Source organism: Oryctolagus cuniculus, chromosome 14 (genome assembly GCF_964237555.1).
Source record: "Oryctolagus cuniculus chromosome 14, mOryCun1.1, whole genome shotgun sequence".
NCBI lineage: Eukaryota > Metazoa > Chordata > Mammalia > Lagomorpha > Leporidae > Oryctolagus > Oryctolagus cuniculus.
Window position 1 is genome coordinate 81,918,166 of NC_091445.1, and position 20,894 is coordinate 81,939,059.

The 20,894-nt window shown below is 40.3% G+C and overlaps 1 protein-coding gene across 3 annotated transcripts in view; it reads left to right on the forward strand.

Annotated features, from left to right (window-relative positions):
• Positions 1–20,894, forward strand: part of NDUFAF2 (NADH:ubiquinone oxidoreductase complex assembly factor 2) — a 271,984-nt gene that overhangs the window by 106,505 nt on the left and 144,585 nt on the right. For 2 of the 3 annotated variants that reach the window (XM_051853757.2, XM_002714055.4), the window contains exon 2: positions 14,666–14,755. The exons of the other annotated variant lie outside the window; for it this stretch is intronic. In XM_051853757.2, the coding sequence (XP_051709717.1) occupies positions 14,666–14,755 (90 nt within the window). The remainder of the gene's footprint in view (positions 1–14,665; positions 14,756–20,894) is intronic. 3 annotated transcript variants of the gene reach the window in all.

Below are 20,894 nucleotides of genomic sequence, written 5' to 3' on the forward strand. Positions count from 1 at the left end.
CACTGCAGGCAGAGGATTAACCAAGTGAGCCACGGCGCCAGCCCCCTTTACTTGCTTTTTAAAAGAAGTAATTCCTGCTGAGACCTGCTGAGATGGTCATGTTCACATAGATATATGTAGAGTATATCAAAGTATAGAATCACATTTTCAAACAGGATTGCTTCATTTAATCACCGTAAGGAAAAGTATAGCTTTTGATAGTTATGAATAAAATGGTAGTTTTTAATTAGGTATCTGTGGTGATACCATATGCGAACTTTGTAAATGCTAAAACTCTTAAATGAAAAGAGCTTGGGAGTCAGAAAAATGTTTAGGCTCAAATACCAGCTATAGTGATTTAATCAGTTGTGTGTACTTGGGTGAGTTAAACAGCCTGTGCTTTTTTTTTTTTTTTTTTTTCTTTCCTCATCTGTTTTAGAGATGAACAGATTATATATAAAAAGCACCTGAACACTGCCTGGTACCAGCAGTCTCTTAATAGATCCAGGCTGCTTCTGAGTAACTGGAGGCAAATTATGCTTTAAGTCATATGTAAAACTGGCTTTCAGTGTTAGAACTCCTATTTTACTACTCTTTGTTGATGTTCATTTTATTTAGTGCTTTAGAGTCACAAGGTCTAAAAGTGCAGATCTAATATATATATAGTGTGGTTCTTGGCTTTCATAACCTTCACTCATGTATTTTGCATTGACACTGCTAAGCCGCCTTTCATATGCAGAGTTGAGTCTTTTATACATCACCAGACTGCTTTAGAATTTTCTCTTGATTGTACTGCTTGCTGCCACTGTGATAAAGGGCCAGATAGTAGTCAGACAATAGGCTCTTACCCTGGCCATCCTGCCTCCTTCAGCATGAGCCAGGGGCTTCTTTCAGGCTAAGGTTGCTTGTTTAGAGAGGGACAGCTGTCCCAGAAATGTGTGCCCTCGCCCAGCCCAACAGCTCTTTCCACCCCAAAGTCACTTCCAATTTCCACTCATCTCTTCTGACGCTGCCGCACTTCAGGGAACTCCGGAGCTAGAAGTAGAGAACACAGTCCTCACTGAGGCTCTCAGGCTGTTGTGGGTCACGGCCAATATGGGCTTCCACCTCTGATTTGGTAACTGTGGAAGAAAAGTCCCTCCTCCAGTGTGGTAGATAGCCTGTGAGTTCTAAAACTCCACGAACTGGTGCCCATATGGGACACTGGCAGTACAGATGGTAGCTTTTCCCATCGTGCCACAGCACCAGCCCAGGATTTCGTAGTTTCTGAAAGAGCTTTGTGTATGGAATATGTATTGATATTTAACATATTTATCATATTAAAACTAAACTGAAAAATTTTAATGCTTATTCACATGTTTAAAAATGATAATAAATCCATTACATGTTAACTTACACAGCCATCCTCACTGTCTCAGTATCAGAACACTGAAATCTGCAGACCCTCATGCCCCTTATAGAAAATGGTGTAGTACTTATAACCTAGGCATATCCAAAATCTCTAAATTACTCATCATATAGAATACACTGTAAACACTATGAAAATGGTGGTTATGCTGTTTAGGGAGTAATAACAAGAAAAGAAGTCTGTACCTGTTAGTACAGACACAACACATTTTTTCCCACATATATTCTGCCTGTGGTTGGTTGAGTCCACGGTTTGTGGAACCCAGGATGCAGAGGGACGATTGTATTTTTTATGAGAAATAACTACATATTCCCAAACAGGAAAATTTAGATTAAGGAGTAACACTGTTTTATGCTGTTACAAATCTGTCTGGCTTAATAAAAGATAGCTGGATTTTCATATCTGCTTCTTCATTTACTATGTTGTCACCCCATCGTGGGAGCCTGAAAATTAAAAAGGGAAATAACATCTTAGTATTATTATGAAAATAGTTTTGTCCTCAGTATCGTAGGCACCCCACAGGGCTCCTTGCACCATATTTTGAGAATTCCTTAATTATGTTGTGTTCACATTATCCCAGATTTGGCCATTGTGAGCTTCTCAAAGCTGGCTCTTACGTCCATATGACATGTGTTCTTTTTGTTTGTGTGTTTGTTTTGTCTGAGGTATCTTACTTTCTGGCATAACAAGATATCCCATCCTGCTCCAGGCCTGGGATAAGCCATTTTTCTGAAGCATCCTGATGGTGTTTTCTATTGTTATTGTTTTTATGGATAATGACAGTATAGAGAGCAAGATTTGGACTGTAGGAGTGCATATTGCTATTAGAGTAATTCCTTCTAAGTTCTTTCTTCAGGTAGAACTAGAAAATTGTGTGTGTATGTACATGTTCATATACATACCCTTAATATCTACCTATAAATACATACCCACATATGTACAAATACATGTTTATCTTAGATGTCATTAGTAACTGATCGCTACAGCTTCTATCCATTCCACGTTGTCCTTCTCTGCCTTTGCCCCATTGTGTGCATCTCCTCCTACAGGAGAATCCTGGCTTCCAGGGACATCGCAGCATTTGCTCATTTGCTCATAACTGACTCACCCATACCACTGCAGAAAGTGAACATACTGCAGACAGTTCCAGATTTGCTCACAGTCCCCTCCTTCATTCTGCCCAGGAGTGAAGACAGACTATGTAATTCAATACCTTGTATCACACATTACTCAAGGTGGGTCCATCTTCCCCCTTTCTGTAGTTATATTATTAATGTGAAATAAAGCTGGGTTCATTTATTTCAGTTTACTTTCATTTGTTCCCTTCATATCTGTGTTGGTTTAATTTTCTTTTTAACACATGGAACATCAACATGCTCTTAGATGTATTCCCAAGTTACTCAGGCAAGTGTCACTCTCTTTCACCTCATTTCCACCTGATTACCCACTCACCCTTGGAGGGAACCACCTTCATTGTGTTCTGGTTTATCTTCCTGTGTTTCTTTTCGTGGAAGTAATCAATAATATATATTAAATAATCTACATCAAATTTATGTATCAATTTTCTTATTCCTCCTCCTTTCTTAAGGTATTATACTTAATATGTTATTTTGAACTTTGCTTTTTTCTCTTAATGATGTGTTGTAGAAGTCTCTCTCACTTCCTAGAGATCTTCATTCTGTATTACAGGTGGAGAGCCTTCCACTGCTGTATTGTTTATTCAATACATATTATACTCTTGGACATTTAAGAATGTTCCAATACTGTGCAATTATAGTTAATGCTGTAATGAGTTCTATCTGTGTATACGTGTGTGTATGTGTATATGTGTACATCTGTGCATATATTTGTGTTGCTAGAAGTACCTTTTCAGGGTACATTATTAGAAATGGGATTGTTGGGTGTGGTCATTTGGCCCAACAGTTCAGATGCCCACATCCAGCATTAGAGTGCTTGGGTTTGAATCTTGGCTTCAGCTCATCATTGCATCTTGTCAGAAATATAGACCCTGAGAGGCAGCAGGTGATGGCTCAAATAACTGGGTCCCTGCTACACATGGTAGAGACCTACTTTGCATTCCCTGCCTCCTGGCTTTGGTCCCAGCCCAGCTCAAGCTGCTGTGGGCACTGGAGAAGTAAATCAGCAAATAGAAACCGCTCTCTCTCTCGCTCGCTCGCTCTCTCTCTTCCTCTAAATATATATATATATTTAATTAAAAAAATAAGATTATTGTGTCAAAGGGTAAGATTGCTTTTTTATAATTTTTTATTATATAAGGTGAACAAATTTCATGCATTTTATATATCTATATTTAAGAGCATAGTGATACTTTCCACCCTACCCTCCCTCCTGCCCACACTCCCACCCTCCATCCTCCTTCCTTTCTTATTCTTTTAATTTTTACAATGACATACTTTCAAATTATTTTATAATCATAAGGTGAACTCTCCATTAAGTAAAGAATTCAATGAAGACTGAGAATAAAGAAAAAAAAAAAAACAAAAACAGTGTTCCTCAACAGTAGAGACAGGGCTATAAAAATAATCAAAATTCAAAATGTCATATACATTACATTTTTTCTACTCAGTTACCATAGATCATGGAAAACATGATATTTGTCTTTTTGAGACTGGCTTAATTCGCTAAGTATAATGGTTTCCGGTTGCGTCCATTTTGTTGCAAAGGATAAGATTTCATTCTTTTTTATAGCTGATTAGTATTCCATAGTGTTTATCTACCACATTTTCTTTATCCAGTCACCTGTTGATGGACATCAGGGTTGACTCCATACTGTAGCTATTGTGAATTGAGTTGCAATAAACATGCAGGTACAGGTGGCTGTTTCATATACTGATTTCATTTTCTTTAGGTATATTCCCAGGAATGGAATGGCTGGGTCTTGTTGTAGGTCTATTTTGAGGTTCCTGAGGAATTTCCCTGCTGTCTTCCACAATAGCTGTGCTACTTTACATTCCCAACAGTGTATTAAGGTATCTATTTCCCCACATCCTTGCCAGCATTTATTGCTTTTTGATTTCTGTATGATAGCCATTCTGACTGGGGTGAAGTTAAACCTCATTGCAGTTTTCATTTAGATTTCCTTTATGGCTAGGGATCCTGAGCATTTTTTCATGTGTTTTTTGGCCATTTGAATTTCATCCTTTGAAAAATGTCTGTTCATGTCCTTTGCCCATCACTTAATTTTTTAAGATTGTTTATTATGTTGATGATGTTCTTGATCACTTTATAGATTCTGGATATTAATGCTTTATCAGTTACATAGTTTGCAAATATTTTCTCCCATTCTGTCGGTTGCCTATACACTTTGGTGATTGTTTCCTTTGCAGTACAGAAACTTCTTAGCTTGATATAATTCCATTTGTCTATTTTTGCTTTGAATGCCTATGCTTCTGGGATCTTATCCAAGAAACCCCTGCCTATGCCAATTCTTGCAGGGTTTCCCTATTGTTTTTCTCCTCTAGTAATTTGATGTTATCAGGTCGTAGATTTAGATCCTTGATCAGTTTTTCAGTTGATTTTTGTATAAGGCATAAGGTAGGAGTCTTGTTTCATACTTATGCACACAGAAGCCCAATTTTCCCAGTACCAATTTTTGAACTTTCTTCTCCAGTGATTGATTTTAGCTCCTTTGTAAAAGATTAGTTAGATGGCTGGCACCATGGCTCACTAGGCTAATCCTCCGCCTTGCGGTGCCAGCACACCGGGTTCTAGTCCCTGTCGGGGCGCCGGATTCTGTCCCGGTTGCCCCTCTTCCAGGCCAGCTCTCTGCTGTGGCCTGGGAAGGCAGTGGAGGATGTCCCAAGTGCTTGGGCCCGGCACCCCATGGGAGACCAGGAGAAGCACCTGGCTCCTGCTTTCGGATCAGCGTGGTGCACTGGCCACAGCGCACCGGCTGTGGTGGCCATTGGAGGGTGAACCAACGGCAAAAGGAAGACCTTTCTCTCTGTCTCTCTCTCTCACTGTCCACTCTGCCTGTCAAAAAAAAAAAAAAAGATTAGTTAGTTGTAGATGTGTGGATTGATATTGGGGGATTCCATTCTGTTCCATTGATCATCAAGTCTCATCAAGTCTGTTTTTGTACCAGTGCCATGCTGTTTTGATTAGAACTGCCCTATAGTAGGTCTTGAAATGTGCTATTGTGATAGCTCCAGCTTTGTTTTTGTTTTTTAACATTGCTTTAGCTATTTTGAGTCTCTTGTGTTTCCATATAAATCTTAGCATAGTTCCTTCTACATCTGAGACCAGTGTCATTAGTATTTTGATTGAGATCACACTGAATCTGTAAATTCTTTTGGGTAGAATGGACACTTTGATGATATTAATTCTTCCAGTCCACCAACATGGGGGATTCTTCCAATTTTGGTGTTGTCTTATTTTTTTCATTAAAGTGTTACCATTTTCATCATAGAGATCTTGCACCTGCTTTGTCAGATTTATTCCAAGGTATTTAAATTTTTTGTACCTGTTGTGAATGGTACTGATCTTGCAAGTTCTTTCTCAGCCATGGCATTGTCTGTGTATACAAAGGCTATTGACTTTTGTGTGTTGATTTTATATCCTGCAAGTTTGCAAACTCTCTTATGAATTCCAATAGTCTTCTAGTGGAGTCTTTTCATTCCCATATATATAAGATCATGTCTTCTGCAGACAGGGATAATTTGACTTCCTCCTTTCCCATTTGTGTCCCATTGATTTCTTTTTCTTGCCTAATAGCTCTGGCTGACAGTTCCAGAACTATATTGAACAGTAATAGTGAGAGTGAGCATCCCTCTCTATTTCCAGATCTTAATGGAAATGCTTCCAGCCTATCCCCATTCAGTACAGTGCTGGCTGTGGGGTGTCCTGTATAAGTTACCTTGATTGTGTTAAGGAACGTTCCCTTTATATTCTTTACTAAATAAAGATTATAACAGTTTGCACCCACACAGACATAGAAAGTATAAAGTACTGTTTGAAGACTAGTTTTACCATTAATTCGCTTAGTACAACACATTAAGGAAAGAGGTCCTACATGGGGAGCAAGTGCACAGTGACGCCTGTTGTTGATTTAACAATTGACACTCTTGTTTATGATGTCAGTAATCATCTGAGGCTCTTGTCATGAGCTGCCAAGGCTATGGAAGCCTCTTGAGTCCACAAACGTCGACATTATTTAGACAAGGCCATAATCAAAGTGGAAGTTCTTTCCTCTCTTCAGAGAAAGGTACCTCCTTCTTTGATGGCCTGTTTTTTCTACCGGGATCTCACTCACAGAGATCTTTCCTGTAGGTCATTTTTTGGCACAGTGTCTTGGCTTTCCATCCCTGAAAGGAAGAGTCATTCTTAATTATTTAATTTCTTAAATATGTAAAGAATTCCTACAAATCATTGAGTAAAAGAGCCAGAAACCAATGGAAAATCAAAGGACAGAAACAGACATTTCACAAAAAAAAGATGTGCAAAACATCTTAAAATGAAATGCTTCCACCCTCATTCATAAAAAGCAAATAAAATCACAAGTTATTATTTTAACCTAGCACATGGCAAAGATCAAAAGATTGAGGTGTTGTTTGGGAAAATGTGCTTCTACCCCCTGATTGTGGAAGTGAAATTGGTGCAACCTATGTGGAAAGCAACTTTAAAATAGTTGTCAGAATCACACATGTGTATTGCGTTTGACCTTACAATTCTACTTCCAGAAATTTAGCTCTTACTTGATAGAAATGTGCACTGAAAAGACATATATGTGAGGTAAGTATTCATGACAGCACTGTCTGTCACAGCAAAAGACCAGACCAACTTAAATATTCATCAATAAAGAATTAGTTTAAAAATTATGAAATATTAATATAATAATATATTGAATATATAATAATATTAAATAATATTTAATATTTATTAAAATAATGGTTTAGTTCTTTTTTTACTCACGTGTAGAAATCTCCAGGTTAGTTATTAAGGGAGAGAGCAAGCAAAAGGCAAAGCAGTATGATTAGTATGCTTCCATTTGTATCCAAAAGAAAACAAGATCTTCCTACATATGTATTCACTTATGCATGGATACACTGTCCCTAGAAGATTACTTCTGAGACTTGTCATCATGTTTGCCGCTGGGCAGGGTGAAGAGACAGGAATGAGAGTGGGACATTCACAGTTGTATAAGACTGTTCAAAAAAGAACATATTTTAATTTCTAAGTAAAGTATCACAAGACTGACAATAAAATCTACATCCGGAAAGTGGTGCTTTGAATATGAGGAAGTTCCAGGCCTTGCTGATCAGACATACTTGGATTATTCTCTTGCAAAAACTTGATCAGAGAGAAGAGAATGTCTGGGCTTGGGGTCTTGAATGACATTTTATCCCTGGATGGTACATGCCTGCTGACTTCAAGGAATTCCTCAAAGCATTTTTCCTATCCCCAGTATCGCTTCATGTTCTCCTGGGGTGGGGTGGTAGGGAGAAGTGGAAAGAGAAAAGACAGAAGATTTTGGCTCATGATGGATTTTTGTCTCAGAAGAGAACATTCCTTTGGTGACTGGGATATTAAATGATTCACTGCACTTTACCTGTTCCTCCTCTGACCTTGAAGTTCTTTCATAATTTGTAAAATTTACTTTGTTTGGCATACCTGAAACAGGTGCTTTAATTGGCATAAATTTTCCTTTAGCATTTTTTAACCTGTCTGTTCTTATAGAGGCAACTATTTTTATTTTCCTGTTCACAATTAAAACAAAATTGAGGGCCAGCGCTATGGCTTAGTGGGCTAAGCCTCCACCTACTGCACTATCATCCTATATGGGTGCCAGTTCAAGTTCCGGCTGCTCCTCTTCCAACCCAGCTCTCTGCTATGGCCTGGGAAAGTAGTGGAAGATGGCTCAAATGCTTGGACCCCTGCACTCACATAGGAGACCCGTAAGAGGCTGCTGGCTCCTGGCTTTCGATTGGCCCAGCTCCTGCTGCTGCAGCCATCTCGGGAGTGAACCAGTGGATGGAAGACCTTGCTCTCAGTCTCTACCTCTCTTTTTCTTTAACTCTACCTCTCAAGTATATAAAAATTTGAAAAAAAATTGAATAAAAGAAATGTTATTAACATACTAAATACAGGAGCTTCTCTTTCCCTCAGAATTTCAGAACATGTTCAGAAACTGATTAATTTTTTTAATATACAGAATAATGATATGAAAAGCTTCCTATTTTCTCTGTAGTAAGTAGGGAAAAGAATGTTGACTTTAACTTTCAAATATATTTGTATGCATATGTAAGTATTTGTGTATGTATATGGTGACAATGAATAGAAAGGAAATACAAGAAACTGTTAATAATAGGATGTCTTGGGTAGTGGTATTATGGATGGTTTTTATTTTCATGTAATTTTCTGTATTTTCCAGATTTTCTTTAGTGAATATATAAGAAGTATCGACCAATGTTAGAATTGTTATGTTAAATGATTTAAGAGGTTTTCTTCATTTTAAAAATACCCTTTTAAAAGGCAGTAGTGTTTATTTTTCATTTTTATTTTTTTAGTTTATTTTAATCTTACAAATAGCAGATACTAGGACTGGCATTGTGGCACAGCAGGTTAAGCCACCACTTATGATGCCAGCATTGTAGCTGCTGTGCTTCTGGTCCAGCTTACTGCTCTTGTGCCTGGGACAACAGCAGATAATAGATCAGGTACTTGAGTACCTGCTACCCATGTGGGAGACTCAGGTGCAGTTCCTGACTCTAGGCTTCAGTCTGGCCCAGCCCCATAAGCTATAGCCATTTGGGGAGAGAACCAGCAGATGAAAGCTAGCTCGCTCGTGCGCTCTCTCTCTCTCTCTCATCTGTCACTCTGCCTTTCAAATAAATAAAAAATGTATATATTTTTAAAATCTTAAAAAAGAGAAGAAATTAACAGTTTCTTTTGGTTTCAGTTTAGCCCTTGTATTTTAATAACTGAAATGCAGTAGGTTTATAGATTTACTACTTGTAGATGTCTTAAGTCTGGCAACAAAGCTGGTGATTAAATGTCAGGGGCTGAAGTCAAAAAGCCCGTATTTAAATCTTGACTCCTGTTTGATGGCAAGTGACCCAAAATAAATTTAAGTTCTCTTAAACCTCAGTCTCTTTATTTGTAAAATGAAATAATAATCATCCCTCATAGAGTGGCAAAGTGGAAGGGAAATTGTCCCATACAAAGTCAAACTTTAGTTTAGTGTCTGGCACGTGGTGAACATGCCACAAATGTTAGCTTTTGTTTTGTTTGGTTTGGTTTGGTTTGGTTTTTTTGCTTTCTGGTCACCTTTGAAATTCTAGGACCTCTGTCCCTCTTCCTTCAAATCTAACCTAAGATTGTTGTGCATGACAGGGTTTGGTGAGCACAACCTGTGCAACGCATTTGCTTTTGTTCCCTGTACCACAGGTGGTGCTGGTTGCCCGTCCTGTCTCACTGTGTGCCCATTGTGGGCTGCAGTGTGCCTTCCCAAGTGCAGAGTACAAGATGACTTCAGATGATAAAGACAACCCTCCCCACGTGGTAGATCTGTCCCTATTTTAATGTATGTGTGGACAAGCATACAGCTAGTATATCCCTGAGAATCTTCAGGACAAGGTAAAAGTGAATATTGAAGGAAGAAAGTAAGTCAACTTAAAAAATATTGAGGGCCAGTGCCGCGGCTCAATAGGCTAATGCTCCACCTGCGGCACCGGCACAGCAGGTTCTAGTCCTGATCGAGGCACCGGATTCTGTCCCGGTTACCCCTCTTCCAGGCCAGCCCTCTGCTGTGGCCCAGGAGTGCAGTGGAGGATAGCCCAAGTGCTTGGGCCCTGCACCTGCATGGGAGACCAGGAGAAGCACCTGGCTCCTGGCTTCAGATTCCTGGCCGAGATGGCCGCAATGGCCAGAGCTGCGCCAATCTGAAGCCAGGAGCCAGGAGCTTCTTCCGGGTCTCTCACGTGGGTGCAGGGGCCCAAGGACGTGGGCCATCTTCCATGCTTTCCCAGGCCATAACAGAGAGCTGGATCAGAAGAGGAGCAGCTGGAACTAGAACTGGCACCCATATGGGATGCTGGAGCTTCTGGCCAGGGCTTAACCTGCTGCGCCACATCACCAGCCCCCCAGCTTTCATTAATGTGCCTAAGAGGCAGCAGAAAATGGCCCAGTTACTTGAAAGCCTGTCATTCCCTAAACAATATAACAACTATTGATATGATATTTTTATTTTATTAGGTATTAAGTTTAGAGATTTTATATTTATATATAAATATTTATTTAGATTTTATATTAGAGATGATATATACAGGAAGATGCAGCTTACACGCAACTATTATGCCATTTTACACAAGGGATTGAGTAGCCACGAGGGCTTCTAGAACCAATTCCCATTGGATACCAAAGGATGGCTGTACTAAATTCGTTGTATCCATGAGTATGGAATTCGTTTTCCTAGATAAGTAGAATTATCTTTACAGATACTGCATGAATGCCTATTATGGAGTTATTTTACAACTATTTTTTGTGGGGGGAACCTATGTGATTACAAAGAATTCAACAAACTAATATTTTTAGTTTTTATTTATTTTTTAATATTTATTATTTGAATGGAAGAGTTAGAGAGAGAGAGGGAGAGTCAGAGATCTTCTGTCTGCTGGTTCACTCCCCAGATGGCCGCAGTGGCTCAGGCTGAGCCAACATGAAGCCAGGAGCTTCATCAAGATCTCCCATGTGAGTGGTAGGGGCCCAAACACTTAGGCCATCTTCTACAGCTTTTCCTAGGCCATTAGCAGGGAGCAGGGTTGGAAGTGGAGCAACCAGGACTCAGACCGGTGTTCATTTGAGTTGCCAGCATCACAGGTGGCAGCTTAGCCTGTGATGCCACAACTCCAGTCCCATTTTGTATGTCTTCGGATGCCACCTATTTGTAAAGAGATTTATTCAAAGGTTATCAATAAATTTAAGTAGCTCATGAATTATTCATCCTGCCTTTCAATAAATAAACTTGGTATGACTTTTGCATTTTAAAACTCTGGGGAGATCCTAACTAAAATTTTTAGATCTAAGAGTACGAATAGAATGGTAATTTTTGTGTCATAGATGTACAAACCTGTATTATACAATATGTATACACTGTTCCCCTGTGCTCTGTAGGCCCCTCTGCTCTCTCCCCATGTGCTAAACAATACTGATGCATATTTGAAAGCTCAAAATCACACATGCACTTTCAGAATCCCATGTATTAGCATTTCGTGTGTTAGATAATAGTTTTTTAATCATTACTGCTAAAAGGACATTTGAGCGTACTTCAAAAAGTTTGTGTAAAAATTAAATTAAGAATGGGATCCAAAATGGCAGAATAGGGAAAAGATTTCCTGATTTTGACCACAGGAAGATAACAGAAGAAAAGCAGAGTAACTGCATTCCCAAAGCAGAGTTGGAAAGAAATTTGTAGTGAAAATTATACAAAAAGAAGGTAGATACCGTGGAGCAGAGAGACAGGGAGAGAGAGATCTTCTACCCAATGGTTCATTTCCCAAATGGCCACACCTGCCAGGGTTGGGCCAAGCTGAAGCCAGGAACCAGGAGCTTCATCTGGGTCTCACACGTGGATGCAGGGGCCCAAAGACTTGGTCCATCTTCTGCTGCTTTCCCAGTAGCGCCAGCAGGAAGCTTGATCGGAAGTGGAGCAACCGGGACTCAAACCGGTGTCCATAGAGGTGCCAGCATTGCAGACGGCATCTTAACCTGCTGTACCACAGCGCTGGCCCTGCCGTAAACTCTTTAACCTGCCCTTCTATGGAGCCTCTTCTCTGGGGGAAATGTTGTTACTGCTCTAGGCTCACCTTACCCTAGTCGTTATCCCTACTACAACTTAGGGATTTTTCCTGCTAATTCGTGCCCTACAGTAAATTTATTGGGTAAGATATACAAACAGTAACTCCTTTTTATAAATCTTGAAATCAGCCTGATTATATGAGTTCATAGTGAAATGCAGAGCTTCCCCGACATTACTGGCTTATCCTTGAACTCTCAGCCTTCACGTACTCTCAGACAGGGAATAAAACCCACCATTCACCCTTTTGTGCCTGCCTTTGCTGCTCCGTTGCTCCCAGGAGTTCCCTTGACAGCACTGGAGGGAATGTCTAGCCAGTTGTTTTTTACTTAGTGTAAGATTTTTCAGGCAACAGAGTTTCTTTTGTTATGTCATCCCTTCCCCTTAGCATAGTGGAGAGTCTGTCTGGCAATAGTAGGAGAAAGGCATACTTTGTACGGCTTAGGTTTCTCTCCCCTACTGGTGTGATCACGGTTGAGCGGTACTGCTTCCCTTGTCATTGCTCGCCAGTGTCCACCCAGTCCCCACTCCCCAGTGTCCATACACAGCCCTTGAGGGAAGTATGGCCTAACAAGGACCACTCATGTTAGCTGTTGGGAAGTAGAGAGCCTACCTTGTTTTTACAGGACCACATGTTCAGTGACAAATAAATATGTTTTTGACAAGGCTGCTTTGAAAGACATGGTCAAAGCCAGCGCCGCACTCACTTGGCTAATCCTCCGCCTGCGGCATCGGCACGCCACGTTCTAGTCCTGGTGGGGGCACTGGATTCTGTCCCGGTTGCTCCTCTTCTAGTTCAGTTCTCTGCTGTGGCCCCGGGAATGCAGTGGAGGATGGCCCAGGTCCTCAGGCCCTGCACCTGCATGGAGACCAGGAAGAAGCACCTGGCTCCCGGCTTCAGATCGGCACAGCGCCCCGACCACAGCGCATCGGCCATAGCGGCCATTTTGGGGGGTGAACCAACGGAAAAGGAAGACCTTTCTCTCTCTCTTTCTCTCTTTCACTGTCTAACTCTGCCTGTCAAAAAAAGAAAAGGAAAGAAAAGAAAAGGAAAGAAAGAAAGACATGGTCAAGACTTTTTGAAAACAGAAGAAAATAACAAATGACTCTATGCGTTTTCTATGATATGTGCTAATCAAGTTCTTATTACAGAGACAAGTTACCAGTAGGCGTTCTCATCCCATCTCTCACCCCTCTGCATCGTTTCTTTGTTGTTCTTTCTGCTTTCGTGATTCTGCACGGCCACTGCCCCACTTGAGATGCTGGACTCTCACCTGGAGCACGGCACTTGAGGCTCACCAGTTTTTGTCCTTCTTCCTGTTGATTCTCTTGAGAGGTGGTGACTCAGATGGACCACAGAACTCAACCCAGGGCTTGGTTCTCCTGAGTTGGCCAGTACACTGTGGGAAGAGAGAACATCTGGGTCTTGTAGTCCCGAATGCACTTAGAAAGGACCATACACATCTGCCTCCTTAGGCAGTCACAGCCATTCGCACTTCTAACGTACATACTTATGAGCTTGAAGGAGTCAAACACTCTGGTTATTAAAATGTTGGTTGTTCTTTTTCTGTGCATGGGATGTAGATTTATTTTTCCAAAACTAATTTTGCATAATATGATAGAAAATTTAAGTTTTGTGATGGTTTAGAAATTGCCTTTTTTTTTAAAGATTTATTTTTTTATTTGAAAGGCAGAGTTACAGAGAGGCAGAGAGAGAGAAAGAGAGAGAAAGTCTTCCATCCACTGGCTCACTCCCCAGATGGCCGCAATGGCCAGAGCTGCTCCAATCTGAAGCCAGGAGGCAGGAGGTTCTTCCGGGTCTCCATGCGGATGCAGGGGCCCAAGGACTAGGGACCATCTTCCAATGCTTTCTGAGGCCATAGCCATAACAGAGAGCTGGATTGGAAATGGAGCATGTGGGACTCAAACCAGTGCCCATATGGGATGCCAGCGCTGCAGGTGTCAGCTTTACCTACTACACCACAGTGCTAGCCCCAGAAATTGCCTTTTTTTAAAAGATTTATATGAAAGGCAGATCCATAGAGAGTGGGGGAGAGACAGAGATCTTCCTTCCGCTGTTTGACCCTGCAAACAGCTACAACAGCCAGCACTGATCCAGGCCAAAGCTAGGATCTTGGAACTCCATCCAGGTCCCCCAGGTTGGTGACAGGGGCCCAAGCACTGGTACAATCTTCTGCTGCCTTCCCACATCCCCCCAGGGAGCTGAATCAAATGTGGACCAGCACTCATATGGGATTCAGTGTCGCAGGCAGCTTAACCTGTTGTGCTGCAATACTGGCCCCAAAAATTACCTTTCTAAAATAATTAATTATAAATACAATCTATTCTTTTTCTTATTAACTTAGTTCTTTTACCACTTGAAAGGGTGTGCAGTATCAATTGAGAAGATTTTACTACTGTGTCATAGATTCATTTAAAATATCTCCATCATTTTTGTCTTATAGGACAAACTATTCGAGAGAAAAGAATCGTAGAAGCAGCAGATAAGAAAGAAGTAGACTATGAAGTAGGTGATATCCCAACAGAATGGGAAGGTAAGTTTGATTTTTTTTTTAAGATTTGTTTATTTATTTGAAAGTCAGAGTTGCACAGAGAAACGAGAGGCAGAGAAAGGGAGATAGGTCTTCCATCCACTGGTTCATTCCCCAGTTGGCTGAAACGGCTGGAGCTGTGCCGATCCAAAGCCAGGAGCTTCTTCCAGATCTCCCACATGAGTGCAGGGGCCCAAGGACTTGAGCCATCTTCTACTGCTTTCCCAGGCCATAGCAGAGAGCTGGATTGGAAGTAGAGCAGTCGGGACTCGAACCAGCACCCGTTATGGGATGCCGGCACTGCTGGCAGCAGCTTTACCTGCTATGCCACAGCGCCAGCCCTGTAAGTTTGCTTTTTAATAACATCTTCTGGGAGGCAAATGATATACAAAATCAGTAAGAGTATATATAATTGCATGCTTCTCTGCAAAGAACTTTGGCAGTCTGAACCAGTAATTTTTTTTAAACATTGTCTTTGAACGTTGTGAAGGTGCCAGAGTTTTGCAACGAAGCACATGTGTAGCAAAAACACTATAAAGCTTTAGCAGAGCTGGGACTAGGAAGAGGCAAGTGAAGGTCCTAAAATGCAAAATTTAAGGAGGTTCCCACTCTCACATACTAGACCTGAACTTGCACAACCCTGGGATTTGATTCTGTTTCTGGCACTCACCAGCCACATGAACTTGGGAAAGTAACTCAGACGTTTCAGTCTTAGTTTTCTTTTTTATAAATTGTAGATAATACTTGCTGTCATACCATTTAACATATTTGTTCAGCTTAGAAGGACCCAGTTGGCAATCTCTTTTATAGATGAGGATAGATACTTGATCCCTATCTTAAGACTTGGAAATTAAGATAAACGATCAAAGGGAGATAAAACAGCAACAATTAATCTCTCATTGTGGCTTAAAACAGTAACACATGAACTTGGTAGTTGTGTCTTCAGTCCACCATCAAAGGTTTATTGCAGAAAAGGCTCATCTGTGGAGAAAAAAAACTGAAACCAGTTTGCAAAAAGAAGTACAGGAAGAATAAAGTTCCTAGGAAGTTCCAAATTCAAGTTCTTTCTGAATGAAGTTCAGCTGCAAGTCAGAGTTCTTTGTTACCAGTTCCTAGCATAGTGCTTGGGACACAGTAGGTGCTCAACAAATGTTTATTATGTGAAATCTAGCCAGGGTTAGCTTTTGTTATTTGCAACTGAAAGAACCTTAATTGAAACACCAATACCTGTCTTATTTATCACCTAACACCAAGTGTTTGCTTGTATGTCTGGTATTAACGTGCTTTGAAGTCATTATTGTATTTAATCTTCATACCAAGTCTATGAGCTAGACACTTTAATTGTACACATTTAGTAGATAAAGCATCTAAGGTCCAGAAAGGTTAGATGAATTGCCTGAATTTTAATAGCTACACACATGAGTAAGCAGTAGACCCATTGCTTCCTGGTGGGCCCAGCAGGATACCTTACATGTGGTAGCTATAGGCATTGTCTTATTTTTATGCCAGCATGTGAGTGTAAATATCATTTAATGAAAATATCTTTTTCCATTTCTGCTCATTAGCTATGAAAATACTAGAACTGTGAGAACGGAGCATAAATATGGGTGCATAGTAGAGTTTTTTGAAAAAATACAGAATATAAATTGGCAACTTCTGAGAGGAGTAATTGGGCTTTCTTATTTTAACAGACTTTCCAACGTTATAAACTACATTTGCAATTCTCAAATAATGCTTATGCCTTTTTATAATGAGCCTATTTTATCATTTTCCCAATAGTAGAGTAGAATTAAAATGTTTATAAAAATAAATTAAGTTATAAATAAACAAATAGGTAACAACTCATTTTTCAGCCTTTGAGACTTTCAGAAAATCAAAATAATGTTTTAATGCTTTTTATGGCTCTGTCCTGACCTACTAATTCAGCATAACTATCCCAAGGGGCATACCCTTAAGACAAACGTATCAGCCAAACCCTGAAACAAAAATTATGTTTATGGTGGTACACATCAGTTAAACATAAAAAAAAGCTTTACACCATGAAAAAAATTAAAATGTAAATAAACCCACATAAAACACCAAGTACAGGGAGGGAGAAAGAAAAGACCTAAGTACATGGTATTGATACCAAATGAATCTCATGTATTTTCAGGTCCACGTAGATATTACATTTGTTAATTATTAGTAGCAAAGTACGGATACTTACTTGTTATACAGTCCCTATGCTATGAATTAGACAGTTTGCCCCTTCCTATTGAGGACCTCTATAGTCATAGAACTTAAATTCTGGTGTAGGAGATCGGGTGGGGGAAAGGCAGAAAGCTAGACAAATAAACTAGACTATATAGTACGCTAATGATCACGAAAAACTAAAGCAAGGAAAAAGCCTAGGAGTGTGGTGGGTTTTGCAGTTTTAAGATATATTTACAAAAGGCCTTGCTGAGAAAAATTACTTTTGAATAAAGACAGAAGAAGATGCTGGCCATGCAGATAACTAGCAGAGGAGCAAAAAGTTCTGAGGCAGGAACATGCTCAGGTGTTTAAGGACCAGCAAGGGAGCCAATGTGACTGGAATAGAGCTAGAGAGAAAGCAGAAGGAGATAAAGGCTGAAGTTCACATGATACCCAATCGTATGGGTTTTGTAGGACTGTAGCTTTCTAGTGTAAAGTAAAAGCATTAATCTGGTTGAGATCGGAAGCCAATAGAGGGTTTTTAAAAGGATAGTCATATGTTCTTGAGTTATATTTAGCAGGATTATTCTCTTTTGCATTGCAGAGAGATAGAGGAACACAGGCAACACATGGAGACAGGAGGCTCTTGTGATACTAAGGTGAGGGTTAATTGTGCCTTGAACCAGAGTTGCAGTGGGTTGGACATGAGTAGTGGCACTCTTGATCCATTGTAAAAGTGGAACCATCAGGATTTGCTGGCACATTGGATGTTGAGTGTGAGAGAAAAAGCTCAGTCAGTGATAACCCTAATGCTTTTTGGTCTCATCAGGGAAAATGGAGTTGCTGTTAACTAAGGTGAGCAAGATTGTGGGAGGAGCAAGCAGGGGGATGCAGTCAATTTTGGACATGCCTATTAGACTTTTATGCAGCGATGTTAAATTGTACATGAGCCCATAAATGGCATATAAAGTTGTGACACTGGATGAAATCACAAAGAGAATTAGTGAAAATAGAGAACGAGGAGTTCAAAGACCGATCCTTAGGCTACTCCATTACAGCCAATGGAGCCAATAAAAGAGCAGCAAGGAAAGTAAGAGAAAAAATAAGCTGTCACATACTGGAAACCGAATATCAAGGAGTAAGAAATGCTCAACAGTATCAGATAAGGACTGAATAGAGGGAAGACATTAGCAATCCTGAAAAAAATACTTCTATAGAGTGATAGAAACAAAAAAGCCTGATAGGGAAAAAAAAAAGAATAGCATGAAAGCATTTGGAGAGAATGAGTATAGAAAATGTTTGCACATTGTGAAGAAAAGGAGAGTAACGAGACAGTACCTGGAGAGGAAAGTGAAGCCAAGGGAAGAATCTTGTCTTAAAGACAAAAGTAACAGAATTTTTGTAATCATGTTGGGAAACATCCAATTTTTGATTTTGATTTTTATCATATTGTTTCTTTTTTATTTTACACATTTTTTTTTACATTTTGCCACATGGACTAAAAAGAATACACTTAGAGGAAACAAAGTCCTTGAAAGGCAAAGTGACAGGATCTAGAGCACAGGTAGAAGAGTTGGCCTTTGGCAAGAGCCACACGCCACAGCAGAAAAGCAGAGTACATGGGCATAGATACAGGCAGATGAGATGCTGTGTTGTACTGAGAACTTGGGTAAATTCCCTTTGGATTCCTCCCAATGAGCGGAGTGGTGAAAAAACTTCTTGAGTACTAACAGCAGCTAAAGCCAAGATTTGAGCCCAAATTATCTGTCTCCAAAGTCTTTACTCTTATATTATATTGTCTATCTCATTGAACGCCTACTTGCTTTCAAGTATTGGAGTAGACATTAATTCTTCTTGGAAGCCTTTTCTGGCCTCTTTGCCCAAGAGGTGGGCATTTCTGGACTTAAGGGGAAAGCGTTCTAGCATTCATCCTTAAATATTGTCTGTAGGTTTTTCTCACAGATGCCTTGTGTTAAGTTGAGAAACTTCCTTTCTTTAAATAGGGACTCTGCCAATTTCTAGATTTTGTTCTCTGCTTAGCTGTGCTCTGTCTGGTACTCTCCTGTGAACATTAGTTGCTGGGTTGCTCCTGGATTCCGCTCCTGTGGCAAAGCCTGGGAAATCTCAAAACAGCAAGCTGAGAGGGGCGGCATTGTGACGTAGCAAGTAAAGCTGCCACCTGCATGCTGGGATCCCATGTGAGCACAGGTTTGAGTCCCAGCTGTACCACTTCCTCTCCAGCTTGCTGCTAATGGCCAGGGAAAAGCAGCAGCAGATGGCCCAAGTGCTTATGCCCCTGCCACCCACGTGGAAGACCTAGATGAAGTTCCTGGTTCCTTGCTTGGGCCCGGCCCAGTGCTGGCTGTTGTGACCATCTGAGGAGTGAGCCAGGGGATGGACGATCTCTGTGTGTGTGTGTGTGTGTGTGTGTCCCTGTTTGTCTCTCTGTAACTCTGCTCTTCAAATAAATAAATCTTTAAAAAAAAAAAAAAGGAACCTGAGGTAATAATAAAGGAAACCTTTGTTTGTTAGACATTTAGCCTCTGTTTGACCACTGTGTTTCATTATTCAGTGCCTGCTGTCTGGAAAATTCCTGTCGCCTGTCATTTGTCCTGTTTGTCCATCTTGCCTGGAAACAGAAGGCAGCTTTCCTTCACTTAGCTTAATGCCTTTGCAGCTGCCTCGTGTGCTCACATGGATTTTACTGCTGAGTGGACTTCCCTTGTCCGCTCAGATGATTTACCAGCATGTTCATCCTTCACCAGGTGGACAGCCTTCAGGTCACTTGCACTGTTGACAGTTATAGGTGAAAGCACCATGAATCCATGCACACATCCATGCAGGGACTTGGGAACCTAAATTTTCACCGTATATACCTTGGGCAGGAGGCAGGATTAGTGTTGGTTTGATTTTATAAAAAAAAAAAAAAGAAACCTGCTGAAATATTTTCCAATGTGACTGTACCATTTTGTAGTCCATTAGCAGTGGAATTGGCAGTTCAGCGTGCTCCTCATCTTCACCAGCCCTTTGTGTTGTCAGTTTCACTACTTGGAGCCTTTCTAATTGGTGTGTTCTGGTGTCTCACCGTGGTTTTAATTTTTATTTCCCTGTTGACTAACAATGTTGATTATGTTGTCATGACCCTATTTGCCATCTGCTTATTTTCTCTGATGTACTGTCTATTCATATCTTTTGCCTAGGTTTTTTTCTTTTTAGGTTTTTCCTAAAGCTTAATTTACACATTACTTATATATTCTGAATATAAGTCCTTTATTCGATATGTGATTCAGAAATATTTTGGGGGGGTCTGTGCTTATCTTCATTCTCTTCATAGTATCTTTCAAGGAGCACACATTCTTAATTTTAATGAATTCTAATTATTTTTTTTTCTTTCTTGTATTGTGTTTTCAGTGTTATATGTACGAAATCTTTGCCTAACCCAAGGTGACTTTTTCTAGAAGTTTTACACTTTGGAGTTCTATATTTATGTTTATGTTCCATTTTGAATTAATGTTCATATACAGTATTTCTGCTGTTTCATTTTTATATGATATCCAGTTTTTCCAGTGCCATTTTAAAAAGATTTTTATTTATTTGAAATATAAAGGGGCAGTGCTATGCCACAGTGGGTTGAGTCTCTGACTGTGGTGCCAGCATCCTATATGGGCACCGGGTTCTAGTCCCAGCTGCTCCACTTCCAATCCAGCTCTCTGCTATGGGCTGGGAAAGCAGTAGAAAATGGCCCAGGCACTTGTGCCCCTGCACCCACATAGGAGACCCGGAAGAAGCTCCTGGCTCCTAGGTTCGGATCAGCACAGCTTCTGCCATTTCAGCCATTTAGGGAGTGAACCAGCAGATGGAAGACTCTGATTCTCTGTCTCTCTCCCTCTCACTGTCTGTAACTCTACCTCTCAAATAAATAATCTTTAAAATAAAAAAGAGAGAGAGAGCGGAAAGAGAGAGAGAAGAA